Source organism: Vitis riparia, chromosome 6 (genome assembly GCF_004353265.1).
Source record: "Vitis riparia cultivar Riparia Gloire de Montpellier isolate 1030 chromosome 6, EGFV_Vit.rip_1.0, whole genome shotgun sequence".
Lineage (NCBI taxonomy): Eukaryota > Viridiplantae > Streptophyta > Magnoliopsida > Vitales > Vitaceae > Vitis > Vitis riparia.
The window spans coordinates 2,405,412-2,429,947 of record NC_048436.1 but is presented as its reverse complement, the minus strand read 5'-3'; the positions used below and the strand labels follow the sequence as shown (position 1 = coordinate 2,429,947).

General features: G+C 34.6%; 2 protein-coding genes and 1 pseudogene across 5 annotated transcripts; all 3 read left to right on the top strand.

Annotated features, from left to right (window-relative positions):
• The first annotated feature begins 3,346 nt into the window (after nucleotides 1–3,346).
• LOC117915975 (neutral/alkaline invertase 3, chloroplastic-like) lies at nucleotides 3,347–24,002 on the top strand. Of its 4 annotated transcripts, none has more exons than XM_034831756.1 (7): nucleotides 3,347–3,512; nucleotides 14,971–15,685; nucleotides 19,048–19,213; nucleotides 19,582–19,793; nucleotides 21,449–21,942; nucleotides 22,041–22,089; nucleotides 23,430–24,002. In XM_034831756.1, the coding sequence occupies exons 2-7, from the start codon at nucleotides 15,014–15,016 to the stop codon at nucleotides 23,754–23,756; spliced, it is 1,920 nt and encodes a 639-aa protein (XP_034687647.1). In that variant the 5' UTR covers nucleotides 3,347–3,512; nucleotides 14,971–15,013; the 3' UTR covers nucleotides 23,757–24,002. The 4 variants fall into 4 exon arrangements, with proteins under 4 accessions (XP_034687647.1, XP_034687648.1, XP_034687645.1 ...); XM_034831754.1 differs by lacking the exon at nucleotides 3,347–3,512 and adding an exon at nucleotides 13,842–13,980; XM_034831755.1 differs by lacking the exon at nucleotides 3,347–3,512 and adding an exon at nucleotides 14,240–14,802.
• On the top strand, nucleotides 5,276–7,263 carry LOC117915977 (annotated as a pseudogene).
• Nucleotides 7,365–8,318, top strand: LOC117915978. The gene has a single exon (XM_034831758.1). It carries the CDS (start codon nucleotides 7,450–7,452, stop codon nucleotides 8,230–8,232), a length of 783 nt encoding a protein of 260 aa, XP_034687649.1. The 5' UTR covers nucleotides 7,365–7,449; the 3' UTR covers nucleotides 8,233–8,318.
• Nucleotides 24,003–24,536: the final 534 nt, after the last annotated feature.

The window sequence follows — 24,536 nt, the reverse complement described above, 5'->3', positions numbered from 1 at the left end:
TATTTTGTATCCCTAAGTTCACATAAATTTGAGAGGAGAAATGTGAATTTACTTAGAATTTGTAATATAGAATGAAAGGACTTGGATTTGGATTTGGATTTGAGATATGAGCTTCTTCGAAAATAATTTCCTGGAAGTTGGAATCATCAAACTCGCGTTCTTACACCGGAATGAGAATGGAAAATTTTTTGTTTTTTGTTTTTGTTTTTGTTTTGGTTTTTTTGTTCTTTTGTTTTTTTGTTTTTTTTTTTTGTTATGTTTGGGTGTGGATATTAGAGTTTTTTTTTTTTTTTTCGAGAACAAATATGAAGGGTTTTTTTAACTTTTTTGAAAATTGTTTTTTAAAACCATTTTTTATTCTCCAAAACAAAAAACTTAAAAAACTCGATCCTCAACTCTTTTAAGACTTGGTGCAATGATGTACATGGAAGTTTTGACTGAGCAGCTTGCATTCCATACAAACGCCACAGTTGCCGATTTCGGGAAAGTTGTACTTACAGGCTTTCATATGGAAAATATATGGTTTTGAAAACCCATATAACTGAAATATGGGTTTTGGTTGGTAATAAGAAAAATATTATAGGATTCATGCACTATTTACTGTTTATATTTTAATTTCCGAAATTACCCTTAAAGTCTCCTACCGGAAAATTTTTCTTTCTCTTAGTGGTTAAGGATCTCCCTACGGGAAAATTTTTTTTTTCTCTTGGGGGCGCACAGCAGATCCAAAAAACACGGGGAGCAAAAAAAAAAACAATTTTTTTGGTTTTCCTTGGGGGTTTTGCATGAATTTTCTCGGAAAGCAAACGAGGATGAATTTTCCCGGAGAACGAACGGGGGGTGGGGCGGGGCGGCGGCAGAAAATGATTGCAGGGGGGGTGGGGGACGGCGGCGGCAGATCCAGAAAACACGGGAGCAAAAAAAAAAAGCAATTTTTTTGGTTTGCAACCATCCCGGAAAACGAATGCCAGGGGGCGGAGGGTGGAGGCGGCGGCAGTTGAAAACACGGGAGCAAAAAAAAAAAGCAATTGTTTTTTGTTTGCATGGTTCCCGGAAAACGAATGCGGGGGGGGGGGGGGGGCGGCGGCGGCGGCGACAGTTGAAAACACGGGAGCAGGCGGCGACGACAAATCCAGAGAACTCATGGAGAAAAAAATGCAATTTTTTTGGTTTTCCTTGGGGGTTTATGTATGGATTTTCTCGGAAATCAAACGAGGGTGAAAAAGAATGCGGGGGGAGATCCAGAAAACACGAGAGCCAAAAAAAAAAAAGCAATTTTTTTGGTTTGCATGGTTCCCGGAAAATGAACGGGGGAGCGGCGGCGGCGGCGGCAGATACTAAAACTCAGGGAGGAAAAAAAAAAAAAGCAAAAAATAATAATAATAATATTTCGAGGGTAATTTCGGAAATTAAAATGTGAACAGTAAATAATGCATGAAATCTATAATATTTTTTTTATTACTAGACAAAACCCATATTTGAGTTATATGGGTTTCAAAAATCATATATTTTTCATATGGAAGCATATAAACATAGCTTTCCCGATTTAATTAACTCTACCTTAGGCAATGCAACTTGTAAAAAAAAAAAAAACCTGGATCAGACCAACAGCCTTGTACATGAAAAAGAGATCACCTCAAAAAAACCATGGATGGGCTTATGGATTAACGACAACTCTGGTATCAATTCTGGAAGTCCTGTTACAACATCTTTATAAAATTCTTCATGTTTGACAACAAAAAATTATTTTTTATTTTTTGTTCTTACCAATTAAAATAGGATGTTTTTAAAGAATATATTTTAGTTGTTTTCTGTTGTTTTCATTTATTTTTTAAGGACTGATTAAAAAAAATAATAATATAAACATTTAGAATGATTAAAAATAAAATATTACATATAAAATTATTTTTAAAACATATTTAAAAATATTAAAAATATGTTAAAAATATTTTAGGTTTTTAAACAAATTTTTATTCTAGAAAACATTAAAAACTATTCTCAAACTATTTTTCAGAAGTGTTTGAGAAATTAGTTACCAAACAGGTTGTTTGTTTGTTTATTTTTTAGAAACAAACGAAAACACATGATTATTAATTGTTTTGAAAATAAACTTTTTGAATTGTCTTAGAAAGAGGGTGTTTTTTATAATATATTTTTATTTTTAATTTTTTTTTGAAAATAAAATGTAGTATAAAATAAAAATTATTTTTAAAAAAGTGTTTGTAAATTTGAAACATATAAAATAAGTCAATAACATTTCAAATTTCGAAACAGAAATTTATTCAAAAAAAAAAAATCATAAAACTGTTTTTGAGAATTCAACAATTATTTTTTGAGAATTGTTTTTGAAAACATTTCAAAAGAATAATCAAATGACAAGAATAAGTTCATGTTCAATGAATTTTTCATTCTCATTCTCCCTTACAATGAATTTATAAAATGAATTTTTCATTCCTTAAAGCATTCCAAATTGAATTTTTCCTTTGAAACAATATTTTCAAAGCAATTGGAAATAGTATTTGGACTTCTATAAAACTCTTTTTTTAAAATCTTTACATGGAAATTAAAGTTAAAAATGAAATTACAAAAATTAACATTAATATAGTATAATTTTTTATTAAATATAAAATAACTTCTTATATAAGGTAAAATAGAGCCTTTATGAAATGAAGTATTTTCTTAACTTTCATATAAATTATAATTTTTTTTTAATAAAATTAACAAAACAGATATAAAAACTTTTATTTTACTTAAAAAATGAATTACGATTTTTCAAAGGCAAATCCAAATAAGGGCTTAGGTATATAAGAGTGGTTTTAAATAGAATTGCAACTAGAAAAGTTAAGTTGGATTTATGTTCAACTCCAATTAATAAACTTTAACATGAACTCTAACTTGATCTAACCTCTAATTTAATATGCTCAACTCCTCCCTATTTTTTTTAAGCTTAGGCTAGATTCAAGTTAGCCTCAAAGTTAGAATTGAGTTGATCGGATTAGATCAACTATATTGGATTGTATAGGCCAAATTTGAGTTGGATTAGTGTAGACCCCCACTTGGGCCTCATTCTCCATGCAGCTGATTTTGCCACGTGGAAGAGCCCCAGCGAGCCACGTGTCACTCTCGGATTGGCTATAAGGGAATCAGCCTTGCTTTTTGGGAAGCAAATCAGAGGCTGACACGTGGAGGGGTCTTCTAGAAGGTTCCTGCAGGCTGTTAGGAGGAGCGGAGGAGAGAGAAGGAGGCTGCAGGTTGGAGTGCTTTTTGGGGTGGTTTTCTGCAGAGGCTGTTGGAGGAGGGGCAGATCCGGGATAGAGGAAAAGAGGTTTTTCTGGTGATATTTTGAGGGGGTAGCGGTAGAGAGAGGTAGGGGAGACGTTTTGAGCGTGAGATTCTCAGAGACTGATTTTTGGGGAGAGATTCCTTAGCTGGTGAAGGCAAGCCAGAGAGGAGGCAAGGTGAGAGATACTTTGAGTTGAAGAGAGCTTTGGAGTAGGGAAGAAGACAGCAAGGTTTGATCATCTCTCATCCTATGTTCTTATTTCTTACTTCATCTACCTTATTTTTGATGCTCACTTTGCGTTTTTTTTTTGCTGATATCTAGACGTCTGTTTTGTTTATCTAAGGAGAATAATCTGCTTCTGTTTTTTTTGATTGCTTGATCCTTGTTTTCTCTCGCCTGAGTTGCATATGGGTTGTACGTGGTGTTTGAGTTTTAAATTCATTTGAATCCCCCCACCAGTCATTTTTGCAAGCTCTTTTATCTTCATGAAGCAGAGCTTAGATTTAATGGCATTATTTCCTTTTATATGTGGCTCGGTTCTTCTTTTTTTTTTCTTTGGTTTCTTTTTTTCTATTTCCCTGTTCTTTCCCTCTATTTTGGCATCTTTTGGAGAGGGGATCCGTGGGTTTGAGGGTGAACAAGGTAGCAAGCCGCTTGGGGAGTATGTCTTTTTCAGGGGGAGAGAAGGCTCTGCAAGCCGCACTGGAAGAAGGGTTATGAAGTGCAGAAACGAGTGGAATATTGCGTTTGAGAAAGACGAAGATGCATCACTGATTACAGCAGCTGACCCATGGTTAATCCTCTAAGATGCTGTTATGCCTTGGCAGAGGTACGGCTGCTAAGTTGCTTGGAAATATTTGGTACCAGAGGAGGTGTTGGTACTCTGTAGAGAAACTCACAATACATTGCAGAAGGTATCTCCAACAGAGAAGTTAACCCCGCTGTTCAAGGAGGTTTGAGCTGTTTGCACTATGAAGATGATTTTGGGTACAGTTTGATTGAGTTAAAAAGTTGTGGGTCTATTCGCATGGATGGTATGAGGAGAGACACTCATATGTACCGACAAGGAACAATGAAGCTTCTGCATAGTAGCATGCATTTTGTTGTGACATACGACATCCACGTTGCAAGGTTTGGCAATGGGGTTCCTATTTTGCAAATCATATCAGTGAAGCTAGGCCCTCTGCATGCCTGAACTTTCGGGTCACTAAGAAGCTATGCCCAAGGTGGTGTATTGAGAGTCTCAACTCTCCCGAACAGGGGACTGCTCTCAATAGCTGTTCTATAACAGTTTTGGAAATGACGTTCGTGTTCGTAACTCAGAGCTGTTCCTAATATGCTCAAGGTGGTTTTTCATAGTTTTGAGGGCTAAGAGGATCTTGCTCATAGCCTTTTCGGGGATGCAGTTGCTATCAAGAGACTCCTTCATTCCTATATCAATTTCTCACTAATTCCTACCACCCAGTCCACCAACTCCACACCCCTTTTCTAAACCCCTAAACCCATATTCTTTCATACCCATGTCACTATGCCCACTATCGTCATACCTACTGCCCCATCCCTTCAACCTCTCTTTCATACAAACCCATTTCTCCAATCCCATTTTCTTCCCCAAAAGTCATCCATAGCCTTCATTAAAGTTCCAACTTCACTCATACACGTGCATGGGAAGCATGAAATACCTGAAAAGAAGGAAAATGAACTTGAGAAAGAAATAGAGCAAGCACAGCTATCCTCGAACGACGCCGGCGGCTTGCCGCCGGCGGCGAAGTGCCTCCGCCATCACCGGAACGCCAAGCAACCACAGCAATGCCACTACTTCCACGCTGAGGCTTTGAGAGAAGATGGCACGCCTTATAGAAAGTCTGATGAGGTGCCTATTAATTAATAGAGATTTGAGCATGCATGGCAATTCCTCTATTCATCCTGGTAACACGTGGCGAGCTCCATCACTGGGAGAATGGTCACATACAGTCATTCAAAGATCACCGATGAGGCTCAGAAGGTATCAGCCAATTCACCAGTTTACGGACAAACCCAACAGTCCCTTAGTGCCCAGACAGGTTATGCCCAGTTTGCTCCTGTGCAGTCTGGTTTTCCTTCATTCTCTTTTCTCATCGTACCCGCAGTTTTATTACCGCATCACCACATCACCATACCTCGTTACCCATGTCTTACATCCACCATGTCTTTCTCTCTACACCACATGCTTTCCACACTCCACCCTACCCATACCTTATTTTCTCTCCCCATGCATGACCGTCCTTAGGTGTTTCACTTCCCGCACCTCATCCCTTCAAACTCTCTGCTAGTGAACCCATTTGTTCGGAAGAAGTGGGCATGCTTATGGCCGAATGGGGACGGAACCTTCCTTACCTCCCTGGTCAATAACAGGTGTTATCAATATGCATAATCAGATCTGAATTGTTGGAGGACGTCAACAAAGAATACCAATTTTTTGTACAGCACTTATGGAGATGTTTTCTGGTGTCTATGGCTGCAAGCAGAAGCCATCTGCAATGATTTGGTTATGTGTTTTCCTGTTGCTATCACTCCTAAGTGGTGGAATAACTTCATCCAATTCCCCTTATTTGATTGGCTTAGGAAGCCATGACATAACAGGGCCTGCTGCTGATGTCAACATGATGGGATATGCAAATATGGAGCAGCTAGCATCTGGGGTTCACTTCAGGTTACGAGCTCGTACATTCATTGTGGCAGAACCCGAGGGGGATCGTGTGGATTTTGTAAACCTTGATGCTTGCATGGCCTCACAACTTGTCGAAATAAAAGTTATAGAAAGATTGAGAGTAAGGTATGGTAACCTGTATACTGAACAGAATGTCGCCATTAGTGGTATTCACAGCCATACTGGGTTAGGAGGCTATCTTCAATATATAGTACATGTTGTAACATCTCTTGGATTTGTACGGCAGTTACTTGATGTTCTTATTGATGGCATTGAGAAAAGTATTACAATGGCTCATGATAATCTTCGGCCAGGATCAATTTTTGTAAATGAAGGAGAGATCTTGGATGCCGGTATAAATCGTAGTCCTAGTGCTTATCTCAATAATCCAGTTGAAGAAAGGAGTGAATATAAGTAGGATGTTGACAAAGAGATGACCCTTATTAAGTTTGTGGATGATGAGTGGGGCCCAGCGGGCAGCTTTAACTGGTTCGCAACTCATGGAACTTCTATGAGTCGTACCAACTCATTGATAAGTGGTGACAATAAAGGAGCTGCTGCACGATTTATGGAGGATTGGTTTGAACAAAATGTTTTCCTGAATGGTTCTGAAAGCTCATATTTCGGTCAGTCTGGCTCTACTAGACTCCCTCGAAGAGTCTCAAGCATAATTCCTGATCTCCATGAAGAACGTGAGAAATTGATAGAACTTGCTGCTTCCTTCCAACCTTCTCACGGAAAACCTGCAACAAGGTTCTCAAGTGTTTCAAGGCGAGTCAGGAGTGCTTTTAGGCATGCTGACAAGCCTCAATTCATATCAGTATTCTGTCAATCTAACTGTGGTGATGTAAGCCCAAATATTCTTGGCACATTTTGCATAGACAGTGGGCTGCCTTGCGATTTTTATCAAAGTACCTGTAATGGAAAGAATGAATTGTGCTACGGCCGGGGCCCTGGTTATCCTGATGAATTTGAAAGTACACATATCATTGGTGAAAGACAATACAAGAAAAAAAAAAAGCTAGGGAACTGTTCAACAGCACTTGCATGGCTCCATTGTGATCGCGGCCATTCAATTCAAAAAGTGCATCTCTTTTTCTACAGAATTCTTTCCCGTCATTTCCAGTTGAGTACGACTCTTGCAAAGAGCATCCAGCTACAGTGGTTCCTTCATAAGCTCACCGAATCACTAGTCTCCGTTTTGTGGCTGGGCTGGACAATCAAATAAAAGGCTCTTTTGACTGATGTTGGTGGAACTGTGATTAGCTGATGGGGATTTCGCTGCATGATTGCTGGATTGTCATCTTGAGTGATTATATATCGTTACGTTGGGTTTGACTCGAGCCATCCAGTATTTTTTTTGGGGAACTGCTTCTTTAATCCTCGTTTACTTTGAGAAGCAAAGCCCATACATTACTGGAGGAATTTTCTGTATCCATGCTGGCAGAGAGCATGCGTGGAATTTGTACTTCGGGTAATGCCCCTGACGAGATTAGCTGCCGATGCATTCGGTGTGGTGACAATTCGCCTTGTTTCTCTTTTGACTCTTCTCGGTTTTCTTTGCATCATTTACTCGTGTTACTTCCGCACTCGCATCCATAGCCAAGGTTTCGTTCAACTTGGTTATTTTAGCGGTCCTTGGATTATCCGAATCATATTTATCTTGTTTGCAATCTGGTGGGGTTTTGGTGAGATTATTCGGTTAAGTTTGCTGAGAAGTGAGGGAAGAGTATTGAATGCTCTTAACTTGAAATGGCAGGAAACAGTCTGCAAGTATTACATTGTTTCAAATCTGGGGTTTGCCGAACCTTGCCTGTTCCTCACCATTGTGTTTCTACTTCGTGCACCCTTACAGAAGATGGAGTCGGGGATTTTAAGCCAGAAATGGAATGGAAAAACAGCTGGTTATGTTTTTCTCTGTTGTCTCCCAGTGTTTGCTCTCCAGCTCATTGTTATTTTAATTGGACCCGACTTTAACAAGGGCCCTTCATATTTGGGAGTTGATTCGATGATTTTGGAGGCAATTGTTGCGAAAAGTGTCAAAGCTGGGGATGAGGTATCTAATACATATGGGTCTATGGGTAGTGTTGAATTGCTACGCAGATATGGATTTACAGAGCCTGACAACCCAAATGATGTAGTGATTATTAATCTTGAACTAGTGCTTCATTGGATTTCAGCTTTGTTCTCTGGTCGGCCTAGTAGAGGAAGGTTTTTCATTGAGGTGGAGGTGGAAATGATAAAGGGAAGGGCCCCATGACAGTCTGATGAGCAAAATGACAGTAGTTTATGATCCAGACAATTCTGGGAACCAAATTACCGATCTTGCCCTTGACATTAAAGCAGCACCATTGACTCAAGAGCCCATTTGCCACTTATTCCATCCCCCTTTTCTTTTATCTCTTTATTCTCTGAATGTGAAAATGTTTTCTCAAATCTTTTTTTGTAAATATTTTTCTCATATTCTGATTTTCAAGTAATCCAAGTTTTCCCCATTTGCCATCCTTAGAATTTTTGGATACCGAAATCCCATTTTCGATGAAATTTGGTTGCCATTTTCCTCCCAGCAAGCCACTTTTGCATTTTCTTCGTTTTTAAAAATGTTTTAAAAATAAGTAAGAATTAAATTCCGTAATTCCGAATAATGGAATTTATGGAATTAATTCATACAAAATAAACGGGCTTTGGTGGGGGGCCCAACATCAAATAAATTTTCTTTAAAATAAAATTGAGTGAAATGACACATGTGCTATTGATGAGTTTGTATTCAGTTTAGTGATATATATGCTATATCTTGTGATCATTGTTTTGTACTAATCTCTTTTTCATGATAGCGCGTTCGTGATTGCCGCCCAGGTATGCATCTATTCATATTTCACTCATTCTTTATACATGCTTTGCTTCTCATATTGTGCATGATCGATTTGAGTATTCATCGATTTTCTTGTTGACTGCCACGATTACTTCATTTTATTAGTAGAGACCCGTTTTTAGGGACTTAGAGGGGTGCTACGGTCTTTACCGTACCTTCCCGATAAGTAACCTGACCCCCGAACCCGATCCGGTTTTTCGAAGACCGCCTTTTCCGAAAATAAGGAGTCACACTTAGGGTTTTCTTTCTTATTTTGTTTACCCTTTAAAAATAAAACAAAAATAAGTGGCGACTCCAAGTCATTTCTTTTTAATAAATAAAAAATCAATTTTTTCTAAATAAAAATCGAGCTCGCCATCGAGTGGGAAACGCATTGAGCCGAAAATGCGGGGTCCACAATTAGGTTGAATCATCTATAATGTGCTTTTTAAATTTTATTTTTGTACATTTATACCAAAATGTAAATAATAAATAACATAATATAATGAAATTTAACATTTTTTTAAAAAACTACTTGAGAAGACATAAATTGAATATATTATATATAGTAATATAAATTACAAATATTATAAAATATTAAATTGGTTCTTATTAAGCTTGAATTGCCAAAACCTTGGATTGAGCTTAACCTAAGTATTAAAAATAGAGAAAATTATACAAAATGGTGGTCAAGCTTTGATAAGAGGCATAAATTGTCACTTAAGGAATTCCTATCAAGGGTTAAACTTATCATACGATAATTTTGTCGTTTGAATGATGTTTTCTATATTCCTCGTTAACGACCTTGTCATGATGATAGAAACCATTAATCAACAATGGATACCTCCTTTCCTATAAAATGATTTTCTATTTTAAAGAATGAAACTCAATATCTAATAAAGTTTCTTTAATGTCCTCAATTTCTAACAAAAAAGTAAAAGATGATGATCATTATTAGAATTATTTTATTTATTTTCATGGACTTACAACAAATGTTAAAATTAACAAGAATTTTTTTTAATTAATTCGTATTTTTAACCCAATGTTGTTATAAAACAAATAAATGAGAAATGAAATAAAATTAAATGTATATAAGAGAATTGAGAAAATCGGAGAAAGAACTTGAGAGGACCTTTCTTACATGATATGATCTTTATATAAAGGATGAGAAACTTTTTTTATAGGCTTTACAGATAACTTCCATTTAATACTTATATCTAAGATGAGTAAATAGAAGTTCAGAAATGAACTTCAATTCATTCATTTATCAATTTTAATGCAATGGTCATTCACCACCTCATTTACAATACCACCCCTTGTATGGCTATTATATTAAGAGAATATGTTTCATTAAAACTTTGGTAATAAAAAATCTTATGGGGAAAACGAAGCGAAGGAAAAAGAATACAATACTTTTATAATTTTTTAAGTTGCTCTCGTCTATTAAGACTACCTTGTTAAAAATCTTATCAATAAAACCCAACAAGACAAAATCAAAATAAAGAAAAAAATAGTATAATATAGTAACATCCTTTCATTAATGTGTTCCCCCTCATGTTGTTATCCTTAAGTAGTTTATCATGAAAAATCCTTGAGCTTATGTATTCAATATTTTGTATTAACTTATTGAATGCTAAGATTGACCATGACTTTGTGAATAAATTTTCTACATTATCAATGAACATGTTTGTTAAACATTAATGTTACCATTCTTTTGGAGTTCATGTATATAGAAAAATTTTGGCGAAATGCTTTTGGTTTTATCTCCTTTACTATAGTCCTCATTTATCTATATAATGCATTCAATATCATCTTCATATAATATTGTGAGGTTATCTTTAATTGAGGATAGTCTATATGATTCTCGAATATATTAGACCATAAATCTTAGACATATTCATTGATGACTTGCTTCATGAATAATAAATATTTATGAATAATTTGATAATGTGACTTCCATTATTTATTTGACGGATCTCCATAAAATAACTATGTCATCATAATTAAACATATACCCTATTTGTGATCTAACTTTATGTGGGTCTAAAAGTATTTGTATATCCAAGCAACTACAGGTTTGATGTTCTCGAATAAAATACTCACATTTGTAATTCTACAAAGATAACATAATATATGTTTAATACCATTCCAATATCTTTGGGTTGGAGCATAATTTTATCTTACTAAAAAATTGATAGAAAAAGTAACATTTGGACGTATACATTGATAAGATACATAAGTGTGTACCAATAACACTAAGATATAGTACTTTAAAACTAAGTAATTCTTCACCATTTTCACGACAAACCGTTTCTTTTTCACTTAGTGATTAGACAACCATAGAAGAATCTAAACAATGTACTTCATCCATATGAAAACACTTCAAAATTTTCTTAATTCATATTAATTGATATACAAAAACTCAATTTAGAAAATATTTAAGCTACAAGCTAAGACAAAATTTTTGTTTTTCTTAAATATTTCATCTCAAAATCTTTTTCAAATAATTTATTGCTCTTATGAGCTCTTTAGGAGTCTCAACAAGATTTAAGTCATCAACATATACTTCAATAATTAAAAATCTAGTTTTTGACTTCTTAATGAAAATGCATCGATATATAAGGTTATTTACATACTCTTCTTTTAGTAGCTATTTGCTAAGGTGATTATAATATATACAAGGATTATTGTAACTTGATTGAATACATGTTAAGAAGCTTTATATTATTAACTTTAAGCAATTTAAATCCTTTAAGGATTTTATATATATATATCATTATTTATAGATCTGTATAAATATATCAAAACAACATTCATGAGATGCACATATAGTCATTTTAAGACGGTCAAACAAATTAAAAAATAAAATGTGATTGTGTCTGATGAGAGAGTATATATGTTTCATCATAGTCAATACCAAGTCTCTATCAAAAACCTTGTGTTACTAATCACGCTCTATATTTCTTATGAACTCATTATTCTCATTGCACTTTCATATAGATATTCATTTGTAAACTGTAAATCTTTTTTTTTTTTTTTTTTTTTTATTTTATAGAATGGAGATAATTTGCAAAGTTTTTAATACAAATTTGAATTTGGAAAACTTTTCCCTAAATCAAACAAAGATAGTTTTTTATAAATCTATTTTAATAAAATCAAATAAAGTAATAAATCATTTTTGGTAAATAAAAAAAAACATTCAAGTATATTTAATAAAAAATTCATTTTTAAAAAATCATTTTTACTATTGAATTGAATTTTTATATTGTTGTAAATAAAATTGCAAAATCTTGTTTTCTATAAAAAATAATAAAAATCAATTTACTAAAAAAATAATTTTTCTAAATAATTTGTAAAACTCACTTTTCTTAAGTAAAAATTAAATTAGAATATTTTGTAAATAAAATTATAAAAATTCATTCTTTTTCTAATAGAGGTTGTGAAACCAAGGTTTGGTTAATCTTGATTTTGATGATAACAAAAAAAGGTTTAGAACTAATGATTATATTTCAAGTATGATTAGGCAAGACAATTTCCAAAGTGGCAATTATAAGGACAAATCAAGTTAAAGAGAAATCATGAAGAAGAAGATTACCTCAAAGAGAAGTGTTTTTCAAGACCCAAGCTTCATAAGATCTCTTTGTAAGGTTGTTGATGTACTAGGGTTTTCATGCATTACATTTTTTTACTTATGCACCAAAATCATTCAAGAGTTATTTTGTTTTAAATATCTTAAGAATTGGATGATTTCATGTTTTCAACTAAAACCTTATGTTAAATGTTTTTCAAACTTGTTTTAAAAGGTTTTAAGTTGAAAAAGTTGGTTGTTGAGCCAAAAAATTGCTCAACCGGTCGAACCGGTTGAGGGATGTCAAAAACTTTCTCTCTCCCAGTGACCTTCTTTTCTTGGTCGACGTCCGATTGAGGCCCAACGGTCACCTGCCAAGCATTTAATGCTAACGGTTAGTCAACCGGTCGACCCCTAACTCGACCGGTCAAACCCCTAAACGGCTAGTTTGACTTTTCTCTTCTATAAAAAGGCTCCAATCTTCATTGTTTAAAAAGTTTAACCTTCCCAAACATTTCTTGAATATATTTGAGCATTGGAAGAGTATTTTTGAGTGCACCATTATTCTAAAACTTGCATATCTTTAGTGCACCATTCAATCCTAGTTTTCTTGTATCATTTGAGCTTAAAGTTTTTGTACTAGGATTTTGTGAAATCATTTATTTGTAAATCTTTGAGATGAAGTTTCTCAAGTGTGGGGTATCACTTGAGGGATTGTTCAAGAGTGAGATATCTCTTGAGACGTGTAAAGGGTGCTTGGAACCAAAAGTCCATGAGGGTGAATTGGAACCATAATCCAATTGTATTGCTTGAAGGCTTGGTTTGGAAACCTTGAATTAGTGGAACCTCAAGCTTTAGATTGAAGCTAGAGAAGAGTAGATGTAAGTCGGGTTGCGTTGAACTATTATAAAATCTTGTATTTGCATTCTCTCTTCCCTACTCTTTTAATTTATATGCAATTATATTTATATTGCTTATTATATAATTGCATATAATTGTCTCTTACATTCACATAGTTTAAATTTGCAAAAAGAGACCATCACCCTATTCACCCCCCTCCCCTCTAAGGTGATTACCATAGGTTGGATTAACCTAATTTTTCTAACAGAGGTAAATAAAAATCATTTTCTTATAAATAAGATTATTTTAATGGTAACAAGTGTAAATAATTTTCTTATATTCATTCTTCATAATAGGATATATTATTCATGAGCTAAGATATCGAATATACATATCATAAATTCATTTATTTTATTTTATTATTTATTTTACAAAATAAAAAAATATTTTCTATTCAACTTTGCTTTGAAATTAACCCTTGTTTAAACCTTTCCAAACATCGGGTTAGCTAGTAATTGAGTCGAGCAAGCTGCCCAAGTAAGCAAGCAGCCCTAGTTCTAGTAGAGATTGGGGCCGGTTGGGTCGGCTATCTCGGGTTAGGTTGGGATGATAGCTGGGTCCACAAAACGGATTTATAAGTGTTTGTTTGGAACACAGGAGAAACGTTGCTGATGCCGCCTAAAAACACTGTATTTTCCCGAGAAAAGTCTCCCGAATCGATTCTCAGATCCTCATAATTCATGAGCGAGGTGAGAAGTTTTTTCATGTTTTGATCAAGTAAAACCATCAAATTCAACTTCCTTTCGTACTTCATGACTTCATGACATGATATGGGTCATGCCAACTGAACGAACACTTTCCTAGAGCCTTTCAGGTGCAGATTTTTTCTCCTTTCCCCCTACCTGAACGGCAAGCCGAATAAAACGTTAACCCTCCGTTTGGTTTCTGACAACACTGAGAAGGGAGAAGAAAAGATAAGAAAATAAAATTTTGAATGCTATTTTTTTATTTTTTTTATTTATTCTTTCATGATGTTTTTGTTTTGAAAGGTAGAAAAAGAAAACTAATCCAAATAATTTCGGGTGTGAGGGTTTTGATTTCTCATGTCTCATGATAAAAATTTCCACTTCCAAACTGAACTTCTGTCCTTCAGTTCCTTTTAGCAACCAAACAGAGCACAGATAGGCATTTTTTTCTCCTTAGGATCTTATTGAAACTTAGTCTAGACAATTTAATAAGCATCTTGGTAGAGTGTTGTCTGGTAAAGCCTTTGCCCCATCAATTCCCATTATTGGAACTTGATTCTTTGACAGAATAAAGTTTCTTTCCTATATAAAACTGTTGATTCTTCCAAAATTCCATTGGCTTTTTCTTTTGCACTTGGGTTGCTGAAGTGAAAATGGTCTTGTTCTTGATAAAAAAAATTATATTTGTTTGCATTTTTTAATGGAATTAGAAACAGTGAGCTGAATTCCAATCCTCCTCTTTGGTCAATTGGTTGACGATGGATCTGAAATTAGGTTTAAATTCCACATGCTCAAGATCAACAAAGAAATCCATTGCAGAAGCAGGTTTTTAAAATCCCATTCAAGTTGAATTCCTATCAAATCCAAATCTATTAACGAGCTTTTTACCTTTCTGGGTGGAACTGTATGATTTTGCACCAATGATCTCCATCTGCAAGTTTATTATATGTCCTTCTAAAACTTCGCGACTTTTAATATATTGGTTTTCTGCAGGTATCTTAAGTAAATTGAGAGGTCATCCCAAGAGATTGCAGCGATGGGCACCTCAGAAGCAGTTCTACCATCTTTATCCACAGCAGTTCCTCACCTTTCTCATTCTAAACCATGTTTGAACAGTTTAAACTCAATGCTTCATCTTAAATCTGATATTAATTCTAGAAGGAAAAGAGCATTAGGATATATGCGATTACTGAACTGTTCAAGAATGTTAAGGAATTGCAGGAGGGTCTATTCAATTCAGGGTATAGATGGTTTTTCCCATGGGAAAACCAAAATTAGCCGTCTAGAGTCTGTAAGTTGCAAGGGCCAACAGGCCGAAAGTGTTAGTGGGATAACTGCAGAGGATGGACATGGCACCATTATTGCACCAAAAATTAAAGAGTTTGAAATGGTTGAACCAATGAGACACGAAAAAGGAGGTTTTGCATCAAATGGTAAGTTTGCTGCTGGAGGAACAATTAATGATACATTAGGGAAGGCCAGCATAGATTCCATTGAAGATGAAGCATGGAACCTACTAAGGGAATCAATTGTTTTCTATTGTGGTAATCCTATCGGAACCATTGCTGCCAATGACCCAAGTAATTCCAGTAGTCTAAACTATGATCAGGTCTTTATTCGTGATTTTATACCTTCTGGCATAGCTTTTCTCTTGAAGGGAGAGTATGATATTGTACGGAGCTTCATCCTTCACACCCTTCAATTGCAGGTACAGTAATAGTCCTCTCCCAATTATCAATTTAACTATAATAGACAGTTACTTGCATCATTTTGGGAATTAGGGTCTTTTTGGTCAGTTATTGTGATGATCATTACTTGTTAAATGATTCTGAAAATAGAAAAACAAATGACTTATTTCTTGAAAAGAAGGGCACATCAGATATTCCCTCTCTCTCTCTCTCTCTTGTTTGTCTGTTTGTTTGTTTTGTTTTTGAAATATTAAGAACCTATTTTAGGACCAGTTGTGTTTCTCAGAGAACACATTATTGCTAATTTACTATGTGGCACTTTCTTTTAAAAACTTTTTCCTAAAATATATCTTTGCACTTGACCGTATCAGGTTTTTCTGTGAATGAGAACTCAGGGAAGCTTTAATCATTTCAATATCTGGTTTCTTCATTATGAAAATGTTCTATTTGCTTTCACTTTCATTTTTTTTAACTTCTTTTTTTTCTGTGCTGGGAAGAAATCTGAGGACTAACTGGGCACAGTACTAGGAAGGAACAACCTACTGATCTTCATACATAATTTCAAGTGCTGTGTGAAAAAGAAACTTCCATGATACATCCTGTAAGTAGAGGCCAATACGGGCTAGGCAGTTAGCAGCAGGATTGACCTTCCTATACTTGTGTCCGTTGACCATACAGGTTAGAGAGATTGCTTATGGCTGTTTTAAAACACTGAATAATGGACTACTCTCCCCTCCCATGCTAGCTGACATGAAAAAGATTCCTTAAATTGATGCCCATAAACCAACCTCATAAAAATACGCAGAACAGATTATGTTTTTGGTTGATATTGATGATCAAATTAATTGTAACATTTTAGTAGCTAAGGTCTATATGGTCAGAAAGGTATATGAATCTAGATTCCAACCAAAAGAATCATGTACAATTTGGAGTTTTAAAGAGTAGCATGCTACCAATTTAGTAAAGGGGTGTCAGAACTGTTGTTTTAGCCACTCCTGAGAAGAATAACAATTCTCTCCAGCCCAATGATCATCTTGGTTCTAGGATATTCTGACCACATACTGCTTATAATCCTTATTGCATATCCCCAATTGATTAGCTCTTAAGTTCTAATGTATAAATTTCTTTGAAAAGATTATCTTATCTTTTAATCATCTATGCCTATTGGTGAGAATTTCTTAGATTCCATCAGTAGCTTGGACAGGGCCTGCAGCAGCATCAGCCTTCTGCAGTATAGTTTCTATTTCTCTGTTTTTCTTATGTTGCCCTCTAGCACACAGTGGTATACATCCTTTGTACTTGGGTTTTGCCCCTTTTCTTTTGGTGCTGTTTTATATAAATTGTTATTTGCCTATGAAAAGAAGATGGGAAACAGAGAAAGATGATCCTACAATAACACAAGCTGATTTTCTCTGAAGTTATCATTGGTTTCCATAGGGCATTTTTTTTTTCTTTTGTATTTTCAAGAGGGAAAGAATTATGCAAATATAATTAAACTCTGTAAGAGAGAGAGAGAGAGAGAGAGAAATAGGAAAAAAAACTGTTAACCATGTTGTCAATTGATGGCCCCACATGGACCATATTCCCCATTAAATAAATCCTCCATGTCATTCAATCTAGGGTCTTTGAGCTCATGGATGTGCTTGATGGTTAATTATATTTTGTCATTCCCGATTCATTTGGTAATTGGTAGACAAGGATGTTAGTTGTTCAAAACAGCCCTGCTTGTTTTTTTGTAATCCCTCCGGAAGTGCGATCCAATTTTGTTGTTTCCTTGGCTACAATAATAGATTTAGGAAGCATATCTATGGATAATTCTTGGCATGTAGTTGGGTTCGACTCATATTCCCCAAAAAGTGGATTCATGAAATCAGATAAATGAGAAATGAATCAGTAAAAAATTTAAATGGGAAAGGGACTTTTCTTTTGAGTTATATGCATGAATTGAGGGCAGAACTATCTAGTTAAAACAGTTATATTCCAGGAAACAGAAACTGTGCGAAAACCCATTGTTAAGTTTAAAAAAAAACTGAGACAACCTAAAATGAACGGTCAAATCCCTATTTAAATTAAACAAATTTTTATTCATCAATTTTAATGTTTCCTAAAAAATATTGGATTGAATTGATTAGTTACAATGCATGATACAAGACATTTTTAACGAGAATTGATATGTGTTGTAATTCCTATGTTATCTTAAGCATATCTTACGATACATATACAATTCATGATACAATATGTGATACATTCATAATTTAAAAAAAAAAAAAAAGCATAGCAATATTTTTTTCTTTCTTGAAAGTGTTTTTTAATGAACGGTTTAAAATGTATAGTAAGGTTAGAAAGTAATCATAAAAAGGAGAGAGAGGTTAAATACTCTACATGAAAAACTATATTCTAGTTGTGTTGGAAATTCATTAAATCTATTTTAACAGTAAATATTGGGAAATTTTCATTTGAATGATATAAATGTTAGACATTAAAAATAATGGTGACTAATAAATAAAAATTTGATGTACTACAATTTTTTATTTTTTTTGTTTGGTGGGGAAAGAATGCTAACAAACATGAAAAGTTAGAACTTTGGATATGACACTAAAGGCATACATATCGACAACACATATAATTCATATGCCTAGTTATGATTTGGATCTAAAAATCATGTGTGAAAGTTTAAAAAGTTTATTTTTGTTGATTTTATAAAAAAAACCTATGCATTAAGCTCATACTTTGTTAAATTGGATTTTTTAAAACTCTAGTATTCAATGTTTTCATATGGCTTGACAGAGTTTAACTCTTTAAATCCTAAAAATTGGTTATATGCTACTCTATTCTTCATGCTTTCAATATATATGTGCATGTATGCATATTCTTTCTATTTATTTTTCATTATATAAAAAAACTTTCAATATATGATACAATGTGATACATGATATGGAAAGTTAGAAAAACAATACATGATACAATTTATAAGTTGACAACCATAAACATAACTAGGTGGTGCGAATATTTTGTTAAACCTAATACTCTTAGAAACCAATCTTTTGGTAATAGCCATTGTATGAAGGAAGTGCAACGGGAAAATATGAAATCCTTTTTCCAATTTCCTTGATGATGTTCCATTATCATAGTTAGTGTCTATTTAGATATTTATTCTTTAAACAGGACAATGATTATATTCATTATTTCTTTTGGATTTTAAAACTGAGGTCTCCTTGGGGTTTAGGCAGTGGTTTTAACCCTTACCAAAACTGTTTAGGAAGACTGGAATATCACATGCAGAAGGCTCCTCTTTGAAGTGTGAATCTTACTTATCATCTTGTGAACTTTTATTCTTTTAAGTTTTTTGTTCTTCCATTCAGTGAATTCCATGTATTTACAGAGCTGGGAGAAAACCATGGATTGCCATAGTCCTGGACAAGGACTGATGCCTGCCAGTTTCAAGGTGCGCACTGTTCCACTTGATGGTGATGATTCTGCAACTGAAGATGTATTGGATCCTGACTTTGGTGAGGCAGCAATTGGCCGTGTTGCACCAGTTGATTCTGGTAAGCAGATATTCTGTTCAATAAGCTTCTCATTAAAGTATGGTTTACTTTTATGAGTATTTACATTTAAATTCTTCTCATTTTAGTTGGTGAGAAACCAGAGTGAAAGGAAAAGATAATGTAACCTTACAATTTCTAATCTTATGTTTTTTTATGATCATGAAAATGAAAATAATAATAATAATAATAATAACCAACAGACTTGTTTCCAATTATTGGCCTTTTAATTTTTTTTTTTTTTTTCATTTCTTATGAGCCAAACAGCAGAAAATGTAACATTACAATTTTTTCTTTATATTTTTCTCAGTTTCCCAACAACCAAATAGAGGTTCAGTTAGTTTTCCTTCAACTTGTAAGTTCAATTTCAGGGTTGTGGTGGATTATATTGCTGCGAGCATATGGAAAATGTTCTGGGGATCTTTCAGTTCAGGAGAGATTTGATGTGCAAACTGGAATCAAGATGATTTTAAAGTTATGCCTTTCTGATGGTTTTGATATGTTTCCAACTTTATTGGTGACGGATGGTTCTTGCATGATAGATCGCCGCATGGGAATTCATGGCCATCCTTTAGAAATTCAGGTATGTACATGCATTCGTAACAGTCCATCTGTGCCTTCTTTCCAATCAGTTTCTTTTGTTCACCTATCATCTAACAATTTGTTGCATTTCAAATGTCATTTAAAAGAGAAGGGCTTCTCACCAATTACTTTTCTACCTATACAATTATATATCAAGAAGATGTGGTGCTTCCCTTAATTTCATTTTTTCTCCTCCTTTCCTCTTCTTTTCTTTTGTTTTGAGGCGAAAAACTTAATGAACCTTTCTAATTTCATCAGCAGTCGCTACCCCATAATCACTGATCTGCCTATCTAGGGATGGTACAGTTGGATTGCTGAGTTTTCATTTGAAAGAATTTCATGTAATATACAGTCATAAAAAGATGCTAAAATTCAGAGACTGCCGAAAAACTAACCCCCTCCCCCTCCCTTAAATACCCTCCAATCTGTCCCATGGTTTAAAATATCCATTTCATGGCTCCCCTACAACTTCTCAATATCCATATTGTTGGCTCCAATACAACTTCTTATTACAGCTTCATATTAGTTGTTACACCTGATACATAATTGACAGGTAAAAGATACCAACAATTTTGGGGAATAAAATTGTAAGATCTTAAAAATAATTAGAAAAATGTGGCACATATTGGCACAATGATATGGGTAAAATTGTGGCTTTGGCACATCTAAGGTGAGAATTTAGTTCATTACATACACAATTGGGTAGCTCTTTGTGCTAAAACATAAGGTTTTACATTAGCTTTTAAATATTTGACTACTCATGTTGAAGAAGAGGCTTCATAGTAAATGTTGCTCAACAGTGAAGCACAAGCAGTTTATGTACCCAAGAAATGCATTGAAAATTGTTTGTTCCTACCTAATTGCTCAAGTGGATCAACGTCTAGATCCACATTCAAAACTTTGATTTAGTTATTATCATCTTTCCAACATGTCAAGGGCTGTAGTTCTATTTGATTGCACTATAAAGAAAGAATTTCTTGTGTACCCCGTCTATATGCGGCCATCTAATTGCATAGTTTGCTCTAGTTGCATTTTGTGAGAGTTGGCTTGTGTAATTGGGTAAACTGACAGTTACAGTTATTGAGGACTACTTCTCTACAAAAATCTTCTGGTGATTTCACCAGTTAGTTGGACTTCTACCCAAGTTAAGACTTAGTTATTTCTTTTGTGTAATATATCTGTTATGCAAACATCATCTTGATACAAGAACTTCCTTGATCCTCTTTGACCAAGAACCTGTCCCAGGATATCGGTGAAAATGTTGAAAGAACAGTTACCTTTAAAAGTAGTTGTCTGACAAAGTAATTGTCAAATTTGAAAAGAACAATTACCTTTAAAAGTAGTTGTCTGACCCACTAATTATTAAATTTGAAAAGAACAATTACTTTAGAAGTAGTTGTCTGACACTAAATATCAAATCTGAAGCATATTGATGGAAGGTTTTCATTATTCTAGAAGGTGATGAAAATAAAGGTGAAATTTAATGGATATTACAAATATCTAATGGTTTGCAAAAAGGTGAAGTGCAATTAGGTATAGAAGCCATTTTTACTTGTGTGTGAAAAAGCTAAAGCTCCATGTTTCTCACATATTTTTCTTTTGACACAGAAAGACAAATTATAAATTTTGTCCAAAATGTTGCATGCTTTTTTGTAGGCACTGTTTTATTCAGCATTACTTTGTGCACGAGAGATGCTTGCTCCTGAGGATGGATCATCTGACCTCATCCGAGCACTTAATAATCGTGTAGTTGCATTGTCATTCCACATCAGGGAATATTATTGGATTGACATGAGAAAACTCAATGAAATTTACCGTTACAAAACAGAGGAGTACTCATATGATGCAGTTAACAAGTTCAATATCTACCCGGATCAGATTCCTCCCTGGCTGGTGGAATGGATGCCCAGTAAAGGAGGCTATTTAATCGGGAACTTGCAACCAGCACATATGGACTTCCGTTTCTTTTCTCTTGGAAACCTGTGGTCTATTGTAAGCAGTCTTGCGACAACGGATCAGTCACATGCCATGTTGGATCTTATTGAAGCGAAATGGTCAGAACTAGTGGCAGATATGCCGTTCAAGATTTGTTATCCTGCATTTGAAGGTCAGGAATGGCGAATCACCACAGGCAGTGATCCCAAGAACACGTAATGCCTCTATCTTGATGGTTATGATGCTCTCTTATTATATACTTTTCATTCTCCTGTATTATTCCTATAAACTCTTCCTTTATTATTTGGTGCAGTCCTTGGTCATACCATAATGGAGGCTCGTGGCCAACTTTGCTCTGGCAGGTTAGTTAGGTGCTTCTGAATTTCAATAAATATTGCCATTATTGTGCTGCAGCTTGATTCCATACCATGATGTTAAGTTGTTAACTATGTGCAACTTTGTTCACATTGATATGGCTTAGTGATAAGCCAGAACCTAATTGACTTTGGTCAGTTCTTTAAATTTCAACCTAGGACTAAATCTGATGCAAAACTGATAAATATAATTGTCAATTCAGAGCTGGTAAGTATTGCAAATAGTGGGGTCATTCACCATTATTTTTTAATGCAGACTTAACTTTAATTAATGGATTTTGAAGAATTCAAATAATAATAATAATATAAATAAATCAGTCATGAAGCTGTCTTGTCTCACTTTAAAATGAAGGGTCCTTGTGAAGGAACCCTCTTGCATCTTTTCCCTACAAATAATTAGGGGTGAAGCCACCAGAATTGCATTAGTTATATCTAAGTTCAGTTCTGGGGTGAGTTGGTTTATCCGATCTTTTGACCCAAAACCACCCTGAATTTATTAGTTAATTAGTTAAACTAGACTAAGAAGTGTGCCTATATCCCAATCATGCACCAAAGCAAGCTAGTCAGGTTGGTTCAGTTCTTGGGTTTATCCTGCTTGAGTTGCCTAATAAATTTGTACAGTGCCATCTTATCACCAGTTTGTGTAAATTTTATATAGCACCTTTTTAACAGGTTTCTTTCTAATGCTTCTACTAAATGACCATGTAATCTTTGCCATACCGACTGTCTTCCACTGCATAAATCATAAATAACCCCCCCGTTATTCACTGCATCCCCTTCTATTTTATTTATCTTCTGTTCTATACACTCTGTGTTAAGTAGTTTGAGCTCTAAAATGATAAGATGCCAAATTGATGTTTTATTTTTCGTCTTAGAATGAATGATGAATTCATACATCTTATCAGAACTTTTTAAAGGTTGAAGTTCTCAGTTGGCATGGTTACTGATTGTGTTATATGTGATGTTTCTTATTAATATTAAGTTGGAAAATATCAAGAAAATGAAGATTTTTACATGATGCATTGGAGATTATGTCTCCTTGAGCTTGATGTGGGTGAGGTGTTGCCTAACCATACAAAAAGAAAATATTTAGGTGCAGAACAAGCACAAGTTAAAGTAATATATAACTTGGCTCTTAAATTTGTGAATTTAAGAGGTCCTATTCTTGTAACATAGCCAAGAAAAATCATGAAAGAGGTTGTTCCTTATAATAGAAGATCACTTTATTCGGAGCGATTACATCAGGAGCCTAACACCACTAAAGCATGTGTGTTGTTCATGATTTTTCTCCTTTCATCAAATAATATGGTTATCGGGCTTTGTTTCAGCTCACTGTGGCTTGCATAAAGATGAACAGACCTGAAATTGCTGAAAAAGCTGTTAAAATTGCCGAGAAACGCATATCTAGAGACAAGTGGCCTGAATATTACGACACCAAACAAGGCAGATTCATTGGGAAACAGGCACGCCTGTTTCAGACCTGGTCAATTGCAGGATATCTCGTCTCAAAGCTCCTCCTTGCCAACCCGGATGCTGCAAACATTCTTGTAAACAGAGAGGATTCAGACCTTGTAAGTGCCTTTTCTAGCATGCTTAGTGCCAACCCAAGGAGGAAACGCGACTGGAAAGGATTAAAACAGAAGTTCATAGTCTGAACTTCTATTAGGGAGGTCTCAATGTGAAGTGGATTATCCAAGCATCTGGGTCTTTGTCTATATTAGACATGTTTTGCTGAGCAGGGTTTGTATGTTTATTTTCATAGCATTCATCGAATAAACCACATTAATTGCTTATGCTTTGTCTAATCTGAGTCCGTAACTCAACTTTCAGAGGAATTCAGTTGATGTAAAAATATATATAAAAAATAAAAAATCATGTTTCTCATGATGTATTATAAGGAATGGCTTGTATACTAGTTTCATATGAACCCATGCTATTTGACTTGTTTTCAAAATCCTTTCCCTGTTCCTGGGGCCCCAACAAATTCTGGAGAAAGTTATATCTTCACTAAGAAGTGCTGTTGGAATATCTCAGTAACAAACAGAACTTTATGCAGAAAAAGGCTTCTTAAAATGATGCTGAATCAGCTGCTTGTTGGTGAGGTCCCTTTTGCCCTTTGGGTTGTGGACCATATTTTTCAAAGGTTTAGTAGGTTCATCAGAACTGCTTTTGTGAAGGGCTTCATTGTTTCATCAATCTGGAAGACTGCTGGTTGACTAGTATTTCTTTTCCAGAGCACAGACCACTATACAAATTTGGACCATATTCTTATATCTTAAGCAACTCGGACAAAAAGCTCATTCTGGCAAAAAAAAACCTTAAATGTACCTTGTGAGATCGAAATTCTTTTAAAGGAAATTCATGAAGAGTCCATTTGGAAGTGTTAAAACAATGCAGAGAATCTGTAAAGAATATAGACCGAAGTCATTGGATGG

Bases quoted from the DNA above. Each gene is read 5' to 3' on its own strand.
- LOC117915978 (XM_034831758.1), top strand. From the start codon at position 7,450: ATGCCCCTGACGAGATTAGCTGCCGATGCATTCGGTGTGGTGACAATT.
- LOC117915975 (XM_034831756.1), top strand. From the start codon at position 15,014: ATGGGCACCTCAGAAGCAGTTCTACCATCTTTATCCACAGCAGTTCCT. The intron at 19,214-19,581 runs GTAAGCAGATAT...GTTCAATTTCAG, and splicing joins TGTTGCACCAGTTGATTCTG to GGTTGTGGTGGATTATATTG. The intron at 19,794-21,448 runs GTATGTACATGC...GCTTTTTTGTAG, and splicing joins GCCATCCTTTAGAAATTCAG to GCACTGTTTTATTCAGCATT.